This window comes from Piliocolobus tephrosceles, chromosome 1, assembly GCF_002776525.5.
Source record: "Piliocolobus tephrosceles isolate RC106 chromosome 1, ASM277652v3, whole genome shotgun sequence".
In the NCBI taxonomy this organism is placed as follows: Eukaryota; Metazoa; Chordata; class Mammalia; order Primates; family Cercopithecidae; genus Piliocolobus; species Piliocolobus tephrosceles.
Window position 1 is genome coordinate 199,662,840 of NC_045434.1, and position 16,511 is coordinate 199,679,350.

General features: G+C 38.3%; 1 protein-coding gene across 2 annotated transcripts in view; it reads right to left on the reverse strand.

The window, feature by feature from the left end:
• Positions 1–16,511, reverse strand: part of KDM1A (lysine demethylase 1A) — a 65,014-nt gene that overhangs the window by 14,645 nt on the left and 33,858 nt on the right. For both annotated transcript variants that reach the window (XM_023219708.1, XM_023219706.1), the window contains 7 exons: positions 15,624–15,702; positions 14,020–14,112; positions 13,150–13,256; positions 11,610–11,691; positions 10,229–10,323; positions 631–773; positions 161–251 (listed from right to left, as the gene is read on the reverse strand). In XM_023219708.1, coding sequence (XP_023075476.1) covers positions 161–251; positions 631–773; positions 10,229–10,323; positions 11,610–11,691; positions 13,150–13,256; positions 14,020–14,112; positions 15,624–15,702 — 690 coding nt within the window. The remainder of the gene's footprint in view (positions 1–160; positions 252–630; positions 774–10,228; positions 10,324–11,609; positions 11,692–13,149; positions 13,257–14,019; positions 14,113–15,623; positions 15,703–16,511) is intronic.

Consider the following 16,511-nt stretch of genomic DNA (forward strand, 5'->3'; position numbering starts at 1 on the left):
ACAGTCTCTTTTGTTAGTCATTATTTTCTTAAGAATGAGTTCCAGCTGTGCAGACTTTCTCTTCCATAGAGAAAAAAGTCTCAGAAATGCTTTTAAAATTTCTAAAGACATTTTCTCCTAATAAAGCTTCTTCAGCTATAAAGAAAATACAGAATTTCACCTTGTTAAGAAGTTCTTTCAATTCTTCCTGAGTTTTCACTATCTTCTTCCAATGTTCGATCTGCTCATCTTTGACATGCTTCTCTTGTAACCTAAGAGAGACAATATGTATAATCTGGTCTCAAAGCCAACTTTGCAAAATAAGACAGGTGCCCATCAAAAACCTTTAAGGGCATCAAGGCCCACTGAAACTTCTAATACTTAGGAACAAGAAAGTTGGCTAGTGGGAAATTATTTCCTAGGCTATGTTAAATACAGTATAATACTATAAAAGCAATGAATTTTAGAAGTGAAAGGGACCTTAAGGGATCATATAATTATTTCAAATAATTTTTAATTTTGGATTCAATGGTTTCACACGAAATTAAGTAAAAACTAGCTCAAATAAGACTTGCAGAAAAACTTAAAACATAAATGGCAAATCTTTACACATGGAACTCACTAGACAATAAGCACTATCAAAGTACTTACTGAATGACAACTTCCAATGCCTGGCCAAGGGACACAGGCTTATTATTGAGGACATTGAAGTCTAGTTGATGACTAAGGTAAGATGTAGCTTCTAGCAACCGGTTAAACTCTTGCTCTACCATTTCATCTTTCTCTTTAGGAACCTGAAAATCCGAAGTATAGCAGAGTTGGTCCTTATAAAACTAAACATATCCATCCATGAAAACACAAATGCTCTATAGTTTATAAAAGTCAAAATATGTATCTCAAAGGGGAAACCTTTGAGCACAATGATTCAAATTTTCTTTTCTATGAAGTGGTCAAATCCATTTAAATGAGATATGAAATGTTTGGGCGCTGACAATTTCCTCTTCTCCCACTTCTGCCCTCAGAGCTGGGACTCCACCTCTATTAACAGCCACAAGATTCACACTGGTGCTAACTGAAGTCACATGGAGCACAAGTGGCACTGAGCTGACATGCATTAAGTTGAGCTGGCTAACATGCAAACAACACACTAGAAAAGCCCCAGAGAACAAAAACTATGTCAACAAATCTGAGGAACTTCCAAGAATAAGGGCAGGATGGGAAAATAAGAAGCCCAAGGTATCTGCTTCCCCTCAAAGATGAATCTCAGGTGGGAGGAGGGAAAAGAGAAATGAAATTCATGGCTACTAATAAGAACATACTAGCACTTTTGTTCTTTTGCACAGTAATAATATTTTATGGCACCAATAAGTTCAGAATTGAATGTACAAAGCTCTTAAGAGAGTCTATGAGTAAATGAAGGACCAGAAGGTCTGGCTCCTCATTGATGTGGATGAAGGAAACAGAATGCAAAGCAGATCATCAAGCTGGAAGACCATGATCCTAAGCCATGATGTGTGCCTGCCTACCGATAACATCAGTTAGTTCACAAGCATCCCTCTGCTACTGCTTAATTCAGCCCCAAAGTAAACTGTATATGCAATCCTATTGTTGAATTAATGGCAGAAGTGAGAGAAAGAAAAAATATGTTTAAGGCAAGCATTGCTTGTTATAAGCTGGGCTGGTATCAGCTGGGAAATGTGATTCAAAACACAGAATTTCACTACACAGTCAACCTAAAATTGGTAACACAAAAATAAAACATGGAAGTAAATTCTAATAAACAGTAAGACTCAGGAGGATCAACCTTTTACAATCAGAGATAACTGACTGTTGACAAGACCATCCCAATAATATTCTACCTCTCATTTGAAACTCCACAGTTTTTCTACTTCCCAACTCAACAGATGATTTTGAACCCTGGCCTCTGCTCCTTCATTGATCACACAAGTAACTCTATGAGATAAGCCAATGTGTGGCAGAAAGAATCTGGCAAGAAGGGCAATCTGCTCCCAAAAAGAAAGAGGACTGCAACTCTCCTTTGAACTGTAAATATGACAGACACCATAACTGATTTAATCAAAATCACATTCAAAGCAGTAAGTTCCAAAAGACTATACATGGGAGGGATCAGGGAGTCTTTATAATTAAAGAATTACCCTTAGCCTAAAGAAAATCTAAATCTCTAAAAATATTCTGGTTCGTGTTAAATGAGGCAGAGAATCAAGCTTTGGATGCTTGGTGCCATTTATATCAGGAAGGTACCTAGGACTGGTGGATCAAAAACCTCTGACCTATTACTCATTCAACTCAATGGTCAAAAAAGAGCTTGCTCTTATTACACAGCTATGAGAGCTGATGGAAGAGATAGACCCTTTGGTCAGGAATTTCATTTACTTTCTCAGCTACTTTTCCTCACTGATGTGATATGTGATGGTCATACACAGAGTGACTCAAACAATGCCGAAATTTTGCTCAGAAACGTGCTACTTCTAGTGCAAATCCTGCAATGATGCTACAAAAGATGGTTCTGGAAATCTAAATTTGGTTCTTCTTTCAAAAAGGAAACAATTACATTTCAATGTGAAATCCAGGTAGTTATGAGACCTTAATTCATCACAGATGCAATGCGTATGACTGATTTTCTTGGAGTATAAAAGTGGTATTTCTATGTGTTGCTTCTAAAATGCCTAGCAAGAGGATGCTACAGCAGCAAGAGGGACTACTAGATCACATATGCCTCTACAATAGGGCAGAATGTGTCAATACACAAGTGTGCAAATGGTACAGATTAAAGCTCTTCCAGTGTCAACTGGATGGTTTGCTTCAGACAAGCTTTAATCTTTGCTACTAGGATGACAATCACATAGGGAAGTTCATACTGAAAAAGTACACAGCACTCAGGCTCAGTAACTGGGGTCCAGGGTGTGTGGTAGAGAAATATTTAAAGGGACACTGTCAAGGTTAGAGGGACCAAATTTGACCTCTGTTTCCTCCCTCTGTTTGCTGAGCAGCCCACTGGATTCATTACACTTTCCCCCTTAGTCCACCCACACCACCCACAAAAAACCTAATGTTTTACACGCGCTTTCAATGACAAAAACTCAAATGGCACCAGCCCAACATATAGGCGCAACTCTACAACAACAAACCAGTGTGAATGTATGATGGAGAGGATCTTTGAAAGGAAAAGATTTAGGTTTCAAGCTTTTAATGGGTTATTGTAAACAGTGAGGAAAATGATTTGAAAAATTATGAAAAAAATACCTTGACAGTGTCCTTTTAACCAGTGCAGCAGAGAGAGAAATAAACTGTAAATAACAGCCCAACAGCCACGTCAAGTTTAGTTTTGTATGACAGCAATAAAATCAAGGCTTTAAACACATAGCATGACAGAAGCATTCTGTTAGCTCAGAAGCTGCAACCACCAGAGAAATAAGGAACAGATAGTACAGAGACTAAATGGGAAAGTCGAGGCATAGAAATGGCCAAAAGAAAGGCAGTTAAAAAAAGGCGGGGGAGTGAGGGGGAAGTGTCAAAAAGCAGTGAGGAATAAAGCAAAACTCAAAAGAGGAAAGGAAAAACACAGAACAGTAACAACAACAACAACAAAATCAAACAAACAAAAACCAAACCAAAAGATTGCTGCCACATTTGACTGACACCAGATGACAGGACTGCATCTCCGGTACACCATTCTAACCCGAGGCTCGGTTGTATGAGATTATGTGAGATTGTCAGCCACTAGGCCCCATCCATTTTCCACCTAAGCAATTACAGAAATATTGCAAGTGCAGCCAGGGATAGCTCTGAAACCTGGCCTTTTCCCCCCACTAACATTAAAATTTCACTTGGAAATTAAAGGAATATTTGGAAAATAATACATAAAATACTTGTCCCTTAGGAAATCAATACTGACTGGGAGAAAACCAAAATGTGTTTTTAATACCTTTAAATCAGAATCATTTCTAAAAACAAGCTAGTTAGAAATATTCTATTTAACATACCCAGACAATAAAAGGAACTAACAAATGACTACCCTGACAACCCCAACGAGTCATTTATTTCCCCTTGATGAGAATCCTTGGATTCTATTAGTTCTACAAATTATTATGGAACAACAACAACAAAATGGAATTGAAATATTGGCAATCGCTAAACATAGGTCACAATAATTTAAATCTTACCTGACTATTCTAATCTAGATCCTTAACTTGTATCTCGATAAAGAAACTCAACAAATGATTACAATGGGTTTTAAGTACCACATTAGAAGGCAGGTGGATTTCTACACGGCAACACAGTGAGAACTTGTAACAGCAAACTAAAAAGCATTTTTGGGGAAAGGACCAATAATGTAAGAGCCTTCTATCTAAGAAGCAAACAAAATGGACATCACTTTAAACAGATTTTGACTGACTTTTTGAAACCATTTATTTCTCTATGAAAGGCTCCAGGTAAATAGTTCCTTCAAGACTAAGAGAATTTGAAGAATCTCATTGTTCCAAATAGGTTCAATCCTGATTGTCTTGGTCCTGTAGATTATATGGACTATCTCTAAATGTGTCCAAGGGAAGGGAAGCCTGTGTGTCTACCCCATGCAGAATATGGGAAAGCCAAACACCTTTCTGGACAAGGTCCCTGATCCTGCAAGAAGTAATCTCAAAGGAAGAAGGACAGCTCTCTTTAGTTCTACCTCTGGTTTCATTCTAACAAGCTCTTTAGGTCTTCAAAAACACTGTACACCTATCTTACTTCCAGTCTTCATAAACTCTCCAGCAGCAGAGCAGAATGGAGTTAAATGCAGCAACGTACACTAGGTAATGAAAGGTCTGAGATTTAGCCAGAGAAATCCCCAGAAAGAATCAGAAAAAAGCAGTAATTGCCAAATCTGACTAGTGGAGGCCACAGCCAATCTCCACCTCCCCATCCCATGCCATCGAGCACTTCCAGAATGATGGTGAAGCAGAAGATTAAGATTAGTTCATTTGGTAAAACCTGGAAGAAGAAATTTACTTCTGAAGAGTCTCTAATTCACATTCTCCTCAACAGCCAAGGGAAATGAGATATAGCTATTATCCCTACAGGGGGAATATATCCTCAATGCAAATAAAATTCAATGTGACTCTAGGCTGGGTGCAGTGGCTCTTATCTATAAATCCCAGCACCTTGGGAGGCTGAAGCAGGAGGATCACTTGAGTCCAGGAGTTTGAGACCAGCCTGGGCAATATAGTGAGACTCCGTTTCTACAAAAAATTCTTTTAAAGTAGCCAGGTGTAAGGGTGTGTGCCTGTGGTCCCAGCTACTCAGGGGGCTGAGGTGGGAGATCACTTTAGCCCAGGAGGGCAAGGCCACAGTGAGCCATGTTTGTGCCACTGCACTCCAGCTTGGGTGACACTGCAAGATCTTCCTGTCTCCAAAACAAAATAATCAATGTGATTCTATAGAAACTGTTGTCTCCCCCAACTCCCACCCCATAAGGAATCTTTTTGACTTCCTTAAAGCAGTGATTAGAGTGTATGGAAAAGGCACACACAACATGTCTAAGTAGTTCTCTCTAGCAGTTTTTAGTCCAGTAAATTCTTGTTAAATGAATAAATACAGTTTGGAAAAGCAAAGTCAGTATTATAACTATAATTAAGAGGGCAAAAACTATTTGCAACTTCAGGACCATTAAAGGAAGGCATGAGATTTTCACATTTATAAACAAGCATGGATTGGCAGTAATGATTTTAAAGGGCAGAGAAAGACTGTCATAAAGATATTGAAAATGTTTCTTCAAAGGAAGAAAACCAAAAAGGCCAACAGGTCTGTGTCAAAAGTGTACTAACCTAAGCACCACTGTATAAGAACACAAATGAAAACTGGCTAAGTTATGATAGATACCTAATATACCTATAGTTAATGGTCTTTGTAAGAGACCTGACACCCATTACTTTTCACATGTTGTCTGTCATTCTCTTAACAGCTGAGCCATTCCCATGAAGAAAATCAAAGCTCAGTTTTTCAAAGTAGTTACTGGACCCTCTGGATCTCACCTGGTAACCACACACACACACACACAATGACCAGAGACCTTATGATACAGAATGCTACAGTACTGTGGGAATTTGATTAAGATACCCTAAAAAAAAAAAAAAAAAGTAAAGCCCATGAGTTACTAGCTGGTGTACAGGAGATGCAGAAAACATTCAGAGCCATTTCCACTGTCTCCCCGACCAATCATGTTTTCAGTCCCCTCAGCAGAGACCAGCAAAATGTTCCCTGAAATATGAATTACCCTATTTCCCAACCTTCTCCATGTCCAGTTAAAGCTGTTACTGATGACAGCATAGGTCACAGTATAACTCCATCACCAATCAACTGAAGGCAGCTGCTATACTAGCTCTGATTGTTTTATAGGCTTAAGGTAGTGGAGATCCCTTCTATTTAGAGGGATATGCTCAGTATCCCTACATTATTTTATATCTCTATATTATATCCCTCATATTAATATATTTACTAGGGAAGTCCTTGTTCTAGTCATCCAAAGCCATAAAATAAATGTCCCTTGTCAAAAACAAACACAGAAACTCAATATACTAGCTACAAACGTAGGAGAGAGAACAGAGAGGTCAACTTTTTTAGGGATTCTTGTGATTGTGATTAAAACAATGACATAAAATAAAAATCACTTGCTATATGATTTCTTTTCCTACAGCAGCAAAATGTCTGGGTATGGAGATATGTCCTTAAGACATTATTACTAGTGATATAACTCTGAGTAACTTTCTGGCCTTCTACAGGATGACATCATTAATTTCTATATACTAACAACAGAACCAACAAGTCACTCTTTTTTTGACTGAAGCTGTCCACAAAGCATGGAGAAACAGAACCAACCCCATTTCATCCAACAGTTTACTAAAGAAAAATCAATGACTGAATGAATTTCTACTTTAGGTAGGCCTTGCTGGCTCCTGGAGTAACTACTGAAACAAAGCTCTCAGAGAAGGAGACTCAGCTGATGTCGTCACACCGGCAGTCAGAAAGAGGTGCATACACTCACCTCACCCCATCTTCCCTGAAATGTCAGCAGGCTGTAGTCAAACAAGTATGGGAATCTGAACCAGAACACCAGGCAATGGATTCTGGTTCTTCAACTTACTGATTATGATAACCTTAGGCAAACACACGTGTGAGCTTTAGTTTCTTCTCCTGCAATAAGAGAATAAAGCTACTGACCTATGAGCTTTAGTTTCTTCTCCTGCAATAAGAGAATAAAGCTACTGACCTATAAGCTTTAGTTTCTTCTCCCGCAATAACAGAATAAAGCTACTGACCTCTCTTTAGATCTCTAAAGCCATGAAACGTATTTGTAATTATAAGCATAAATTATAAGCGTAATTTGTAATTATAAGCATAAACTCTTTGTACTTGTCCTATAAGCTTGTTCAAAAGCTAGTTTAGGCCAGGCACAGTGGCTCACGCTGGTAATCCTAGCACTTTGGAAGGCTAAGGTGGGTGGATCACCTGAGGTCAGGAGTTCAAGACCAGTCTGGCCAACATGGAGAAACCCCATCTCTACTAAAAATACAAAAAAATTAGCCAGGCGTGGTGGGGCACGTCTGTAATCCCAGCTACCCAGGATGCTGAGGCAGGAGAATTACTTGAGCCCGGAAGGCGGAGGTTGTGGTGAGCCAAGACTGGGCCACTGTACTCCAGCCTGGGTGATAGAGCAAGACTCTATCTCAAAATAAATAAATAAATAAAAATTAAAAAAGCTAGTTTACTAGTCAACAGTTTTCCATTCTTACTCTGAGACAGACAACTGGAGACAGCAGTACAGAAACATTAGCATGCCTTATGTTTGATTAACTAAGGCAAGCATAACTCAAAGCTGCAAAGAATCCATTCCCAAATTTGAGAATGGTTTAAAATATTCCTTATCACTTGGCTACTGCACCAAATATAAATGTATCAACTTAGAAAAATCCTATACATATCAGAGTTGAATGACAACTACCAATTTCATTGGGAAAAATATCCTTGCATTCAAAATGCTGAAAACCACACACAAGGTTAACAACTGTTTACAGTGCTACTCAAAGGGCTGGTCCTAGTAAGATGTGGATAAATCAATGTACCACTTTCTTCACTGAGAGTTTTGCTACCAGGAAAAAAAAAAATCACCAAATGAATTAACAGTGTGGTTAACAGTGTAATTTCTTTATTTCATCCCACACTGGTAATCAACAACAGTTAGTTCACAGACTGGCAGCCAGTGCAGGCCCCACCTGAGGACAGCAGTGGTACAGAAACAAGTGTTTTAAAAAATGTGCTAAAGCTCATCTAATACCAAGAAAGCAGTCCATTTCTCTGGATATCTCTACTAGAAAAAACTTCTCTCTTTACTGTTAGAAAGAATTAATGAACCTGCTCTACATTCAGAAAAGTCTAAAGAAAAAGATGGTGTCTCAATGATTAGTGATTAATCTTTACTGTGGACTCTTATCACTTCTTGATGACTGTAATAGCCACTCTGGAGCCTTGCTTCTCCTCACCTCAATTCTGTACTTATTACCTACTATTAATATTATACTTTCAATGCTGACTTAATCATGTCATTTCCCCTGTTCTCAAACCTCTCAAGTTCCAACCTACAATCAAGCCTAGCAAGTAACATCCACTACAACATGGCCCCACCCTAAATTTTCTATCTTCCTATCCTCACTGGTATAATCCCATCCTCCTTTACAGACTTATTTGCTTAGACTTAAGCCTCCTCTGCCTGCAAAGCTTTTCCCTTCCATAAACCCATGTTGAAATCCTGATTTGCCATTCACAAATGTTCTCCTTCCCTCCAGATCTCTTAGTGCCCTTTCCCTCACACCTTCATACATTCTCTTGCCACCTTGGTTCTTCCACAGCAATTTGCTCTTCTATCTAATCCTTGGCTTTCACTTTATGTTACTGGTATTAATATATTTACGGATGTTATGTTTGTGATTTGCTTTAAAATACTCCAGACTTCCCCTGGACTCAAAAGTGCAGGAATGGGACAGATAAAACAAGATTGGGAAAACAGGTTCACTACAGTACTCTTTCTACTTCTGTCCATGTTTTTAAATTTTCATAATAAAAAGTTGGGAAAAAAGAATTATTTCTGTACAAGTACCACTACAGCAGGGACTACCTTATTCATCTCTATGTCCTTTACAGATCTTGGTAGAATAAGAGAAGTTTACTCAATTGTTGAGTTAATCTCTACTTCATCCTTTCTCTCTCATTCTGCTCAGTTTATTCTGCAAGAAGCTTCCTGTTACCCACCCCACCCAAGTACTGGTGGGAAATTTGGACCATGATGGTGGGGATGGAAACCAAAGCATTCCCTGAGAGTCTGCCCTTCTCTTGATAGGAACCCCATAAAGCCTTAAGGTAGATAGGAATAAGTGAGGATGTTCCTTGAGACATATCACACAAAATTCAAGAGTTGGGATCCTACCACTTTTAGTAACAGTAGCTAAACCCATTGTATACACAGGAAATCGCCCTTTTCCCCAAATATAAAGATAGTATGTGCTTATATCCTGAGAAGTGTGGGCTCTCATCTTGATAAAGGGAATCACTAAAATTTCTGCTAAATACAAACTTGAATTTCACTCACTTTTAAAAATTAGGACTGACTGACGTAATTTAAGCCTATCTTCAAGTCGTTAAACTGTGCAATTCCCCATACAATTCATCAGTTCCATGCTACAGTCATACTAAGTATAGGAAGCTCCTATGCCTCTGGTCAACAAATATACTTTAGCCTATCTAAGCATGTGGGTAAGTACCACCATTTGGCTATTAGCCCATCAAAAATATTAGCCTATAAACACAAAACTGAAGTCATAAAGAACACATGGAGCTAAAGCACATGATGGAAGGCACAATACAAAAAAAACGAAGAATCAGGTTTCAATTCCACAAGTCCCTTGGAGTAAGGGGCCACAGCCAAATAAAAAGATTAACTGTCTAGCTAGCCTTCATTAAATATCTAAAGATAAATGTTAAACAGACAGGTAAGTGTGTATACATACAATAATCCCTTCTTACATAGCTCAGAGTTAAGAAACAACCAGAATAACGTCACATCATCTCTACCCTCAGTTTATATATATACACCTCTGTATGTGTATATATGTATATGCTCATCCATACCATTCTCCTAAAATTGTTTTCAACTGAACCAAAGAAATGTTGAAAGTTCTGTTTGTCCTTGACTTACAGCTTGTCCGTTGGCTTCATAAAGTGGGCATTTTTGCTTGATCTTGGCCAGTTCCATATTTACTTGTTTGCTGACCACAGCCATAGGATTCCCTCCTAGAAAAAACTCAAGCAATTAAACTCAATAGACCTACGAAGAGAGAACAAAAACCTCACAGTAAAAAATATTTTTACTCAAAAAATGCTCAAAAGCTTACAGTATGTAAATTATTTCTCAAAAAAGCACTCCAAGTAAACATATGTACGATAAACATGAAGAGTGCAAAAAAATTACCCATAATCCCACTAATTAACATTCTATTACAGATCCTTCTAGATTTTAAGTGTATAAAATTACAGACACACACAAAAGGATCATAGTAAGTACTGTTTTATAATCTCTTTTCAACTTAGCAATATATTGTGGACATCGTTTTACGCTAATACGGAGCTACATGATTTTCAGTGGCTGTATATTGCTCATGGTATAATATTCTAATCTGTGGTTTCTAATATTCTGCTATGAAAAACAATGCCAAGGATGGGCAAGCTGGCTAATGCCCATATAGGATTATGGTGGTAATCCCAGCACTTTGGGAGGCCGTGAGGTGGGTGGATCACCTGAGGTCAGGAGTTCGAGACCAGTGCTGTAATCCCAGCACTTTGGGAGGATCGCTTGAGCCCAGGAATTCAGATCAGCCTGGCAATATAGTGAGACCTCACCTCTACAAAGAATTAAAAATTAACCAAGCATGGTGGCATATGCCTGTACTCCAAGCTATTAGGGAGGCTGAGGTGAGAGGATCCCTTGAGCACGGAAGGCAAAGGTTGCAGTGAGCTGAGATCATGCCACTGCAATCCAGCCTCGGCAAAAGAGCGAGATCATGTCTCAAAACAAACAAAAACAATGCCATGTTATTAATCATGAGATCAGGAGATCAAGACCATCCTGGCCAACATCGTGAAACCTCGCCTCTACTAAAATACAAAACATTAGCTGGGCATGGTGGACATGGTGGTATGTGCCTGTAGTCTTAGCTACTCGGGAGGCTGAGGCAGGGGAACTGCTTGAACCCAGGAGGGGACTGCAGTGAGTGGAGATCACGCCACTGCACTCCAGACTGGGTGACAGAGCGAGACTTTGTCACACACACACACACACACAAAGCTTCAAACACATTATCTACTTATCTTCATAGGATAATTTCCTAGAACTAGAAAAAGGTACTCTAGGTCAAAAGATACATACAATTTACATTTTCCACATACTGCTATACCTCTCACTAACAGAAGATAACTATTCTAAACCAATACACTTTAAAACTGCATCTCTGGCTTTAAATTTTTTTTTTATTTTATGAGTCTCAGACCATGTACTATAGGACAAACCAATAGCTACTTACCAAGACCCGTTACCACCATGGCTCCAAGATCAGCTACATAGTTTCCTTTGCGAAATGTGGCAACTCGTCCACCCACACGATCCTGTTTCAGAAATTAAATAGCCAAAATCATCAATTGTGTTTTAACCACAAACCTGGCATAGTAATATACCATGGCTCTGTCTTCTACAATTTAAAAATAAAGATGTAGAGTTTACATGCGATGCAATCAACAGTGCTATGGGCACAAAGAATAAATGAAGTTTAACTTGAAGACTATTTGAAGGAGAAGCAGGCAACAAATGACATACAATTAAATGTCATATAACTAAATGACACAGAATTAAATGTAAAACAACTTGACAGTTGGAAGATATATTTAGTCACAGGTACCTCTCTACCCAGCTGTCTATAGTACCTTTTAATGTACAGGATGAACGAGGCTACCCACATAGAAAATATTTGTTCAGAAATCCCAACACTATTTAAATACCAACTTTCTACCACTGTAATCTGACTCTTACACCCTGATCCCCAAAGTTAGCTGGGAAAAAATCTGAAGGATAATTTTTCTGACAAATGGTTCTCCAGTGCAGCCCTATGCCCAGGGGCAGAGAGTCCATACTGAACATAGCCTGTTCACATTACCTTTCATCCCTAAATAGACCCAGGTTTATCACTGCTGACCAGGGATTTTCAAGTATGGCTGAGTTCTAGTGATAATTTAATGATTATAAATAATGTAAGAGTACTCTGGAACTCCAAACAAACAAAAATGGAAAACAAAACAAAAACCTATGCACTAGATTATAAACTCCTCATGGGTAGGAATCATAATGGTCCTATTATTCCTTATTGTATTTTTCAATACAAAATGTACAAAGTGCACAAAAATGTTTTCTGAATATATAAAATTTTTAATAACAGTATATCAGGAAAATATTTAATTTCAATTTCCCCATACTCTTTTAAAAAATTAGCAGTTTAAAGCCATTAGAAGATAATTAGATTTCAAAAATTATTCATGAAAATAGCTTGAACTGTAGCATCCTAATATGATGCTCTTTTTCCTACTGTGTGTCATTATCCCTTATTGCTCCTCCTGTTTCCATTTCTCTCTCTAGGACTAACAGGAAAAAAACCAGTATCTTGGCTTCCAAAAGATGGTTCCTGCCTGAGAGGCAGCTTTTTTTCTTTACCAAAAATAGGGAATTCACTCTGTTCCACCACCAAAAATAACTGCCTCCTAACAAAAGATATGTCCACGAAGGCCCCAAATTTAAGAGCTAACTACAAGAAACAATGATCTGAAAATGTCAGGAAAAGAAATACTCTAAAACCCTCCTCACAGAGTACTTTTTTTTGAAAAGTACAGAGTACTTTTTAAAGCTTTCATATGAAAAAATGTGTTTTTAAAATATAAATAACACTATCCAAAATATTCTATTATACAAATCAATTTGACTTAGTTCAAGTTGTGTAATTCCTTAATTTGCAACAGATAATTTGCTTACCATGTTTCCAATAGGTCAAGCCTCTAAACTCAAAAGGAAATTCTTACCCTGGCTTCCAACAGTGTGACATCCATTCCAAAACTTTGTAACTGTCGAGCTGCTGCCAAGCCTGAGACCCCAGAGCCTATAATAATTACCTTTCCTGTCTTTTTAGCTAAAAGCAAAAAATGAAAAAAAGAATATTTTGTTGTAGGTATAAAAGTTTGTACTTACAGTCTTATTTCATGAAAACCTCTAGGTTCTTAACATATGATAATAGCTTACAAAGTAAAAAATTCAGAGAGTTATTTTCAAAATATGGAAACTACCTGAAAACAAATGAACAAACAGCTGAAACTTATGAATTCAAATTCAGTGTCGAACATTTATAAATCAAATCCACTATCTTAAGATTTATTTTCTCATTACCTCAGGCATGTGTTTCAGTATCTGTGATTCTTAGTTAATTTGTTAATAATCTGCTTCACTATTATATTAGGACACATTCTGCATATAAGCTATTTCCCTTAACCTCTACCCTTGTAGTCTTAAGTTAGTATTTCTTTTTGAAAAAATGATTAAAGCATTAAAAAAAGCAACTATTGACAACATAAAGAATGGGTCAATGAGAGAAAAACCTCAAAATGAATTCCTCTCATTTTTAACAAATTTACTGTTTTATTCTTTTTTAAAAATTGGAAATCCAGTATATTTTACTAAGTAGCTATCAAACTAGAAATTAAGGGAAATGCACATTTATTCAGACTTTATTTTTTATTATTTATTAAACTTGACTTATAAGATAAACTTGGAAATATTTTTAAATATAGTCTTATGAATCAAAATAAAATCCTAACATCATAGACTATATATAATATACAGTCCTGAAACCATAACTTAAAAATGTAAGATTTATCAGCCAGGTAGGAGGTCCTTACTTGGTAGGGGTTTTATCCTCTTATAGATGCCGAAGTTGATAAGACCATGACGCTCTAAATAACTGTGAACTCGGTGGACAAGCACAGTATCACCTACAGAATAAGCGGATTAAAAACATGGTTTTATTTTCAGCAGTTTAAACAATATTCTTCTAACTCTTCTATTTCTCCATCACGAAGTCCTTACAAACATCTTTTCCATTAAGCTTCAGGTCATGTGACGCCTTTAAAAAAGTAATTCTAAGGCTGGGTGCGGTGGCTCATGCATATAATCCTAGTGGCTTTGGGAGACTGAAGTGATAGGATCACTTGAGGCCAGGAGTTCAAGACCAGCCTGGGCAACACAGCAAGACCCCATCCCTATAAAAAATAAGCCATGCATGATGGTTCATGCCCATACTCCTACTTACTCGGGGGGGCTGAGGAAGGAGGATCACCTGAGCCCAGGAGTTCCCGGCTACAGGGAGCTACGATTGTACCAATACACTCTAGCCCGGGCTAGATCAGATCTCAGAAACCACTGTAGAGACTCCGTCTCTATAAAAAACAAAAAATTAGCCATGCATGATGGTGCCTGGCAGATCAAGGCTGCGATGAGCTGTGAATGTGCCACTGCACTCCAGCCTGGGCAACAGAGGGAGACCCTGTCAATCAATCAATCAATCAATCAATCAATGTGATTCTTAGAACTATTAGTCTGGGAAGCAGGCCAAAATGTGTAACACATACTTTGGAATTGTATTGATTTAATTTTTAATTTTTTTGAGAGACAGGGATCTCACTATGTTGCCCAGGCTGAATTCAAACTCCTGGGCTCAAGGAATCCTCCCACCTCAGTCTCCTGAGTAGCTGAGATTATAGGTGCACATCACTGTGTCTGTCTAATTTAGAATTTTTAAGAATTTCATTCCACCACAAATAGAATGAGAATAAAACCAAACCTCCACAAACTAGTTATAACACTAATTTACTTTGGCAAAAACATCACATGACATTGTTGGTGGCAAGCGGGAAATAAGAAAACCAGATAGGCCAGGCGCGGTGGCTCACGCCTGTAATCCCAGCACTTTGGGAGGCCGACTGAGACCATTCTGGCTAACACGGTGAAACCTCACCTCTACTAAAAAATACAAAAAATTAGCCGGGCGTGGTGGCGGGTGCCTATAGTCCCAGCTACTCGGGAGGCTAAGGCATGAGACTGGCGTGAACCCAGGAGGCGGAGTTTGCAGTGAGCCGAGATCGCACCACTGCACTCTGGTCTGGGCCACAGAGCCAGACTCCGTCTCAAAAAAATAAAAATAAAAAAACCAGATAGTGAGCCATGAAGCGCCAAAGTATTCCATGGATCAAAGCTGGACAACAGGTCTAGGAAGAGTATTTAGCAATCTCTTGAACTCATGTGTTAACACAATTTAAAGACCAGAAGATGAATAAAAACACAGAAAACAGGTTTTCTAAAAGACTTATTTTTGCACAGCACAAGGTGAAATAACATGGAAATATGAATGAAAAAATTAATTATCAAGGAATCATGAGGCTCCTAGAAGAATACAGCAATTTTCACAATCCAGTACAAAATCAGTCCTATTGAACACACTACTTACTGTTATAAGGTGCTTCTAATTGTTGGAGAGTAGCCTCAAATGTCAGCTGAATCTTTGGATTATCCAACCACAACTGCAGCTGCATTTAAATGACATAAATTGTATTACATACAAACAGACATATGTCACTTAACCATCTTTAAAATAATCTTTTAGCTGGCTGCAGTAGCTCACACCTATAATCCCACCAGTTTGGGAGGCAGAGGCGGAAGGATCACTTGAGCCCAGGAGTTTGAGACCAGCTTGGGCAATACAGTGAGACCCCATCTCAGCCAAAAATATAAAAACTGGCTGGGTATGGTAGCACATGCCTGTAGTCCCAGCTACTTAGGTGGCTAAGGCAGAAGGATCACTTGAGCCTGGGACGTCGAGGCTGCAGTGAGCCGTGATCATACCACTATACTACAGCCTGGGCAACAGAGCAAGAGCTTGTCTCAAAAAATAAAAATAAATAAAATCATCCTTTTAACTTTAAGGCCCCAAACATGGGTTTTCCTTTAATTAAAACAGTGAGGTTATACTCGTGACAAAGAAACTGATGAACTCAAAACCATATCAAATAAGTAAATTACTGAAGAAGCTGGGGTTATTTAGCCTAAAAGAGAAAACCACCGAGTAACTTGCCAAGTCCATACAGCTAGCAGGGAGCAACTGGCAATTAAACCTGGGTTATATGACTCCAGAGATACTAAGTGGATAAAATCCACAAAATCTAATGATCAACTAGTTATGCTGAGGCTGGGGAGAAAGGTGTCAAGGACATCTCCATTTTGGTACAACTAAGCTAGCTGGTATGCCAGACACTGAATGGAATTACTGAAAAGAAGAAATAAGATAATGAGTTCAGCTCCAAGCCAACAAGAAGAGATATAAAATAGATGGATATAG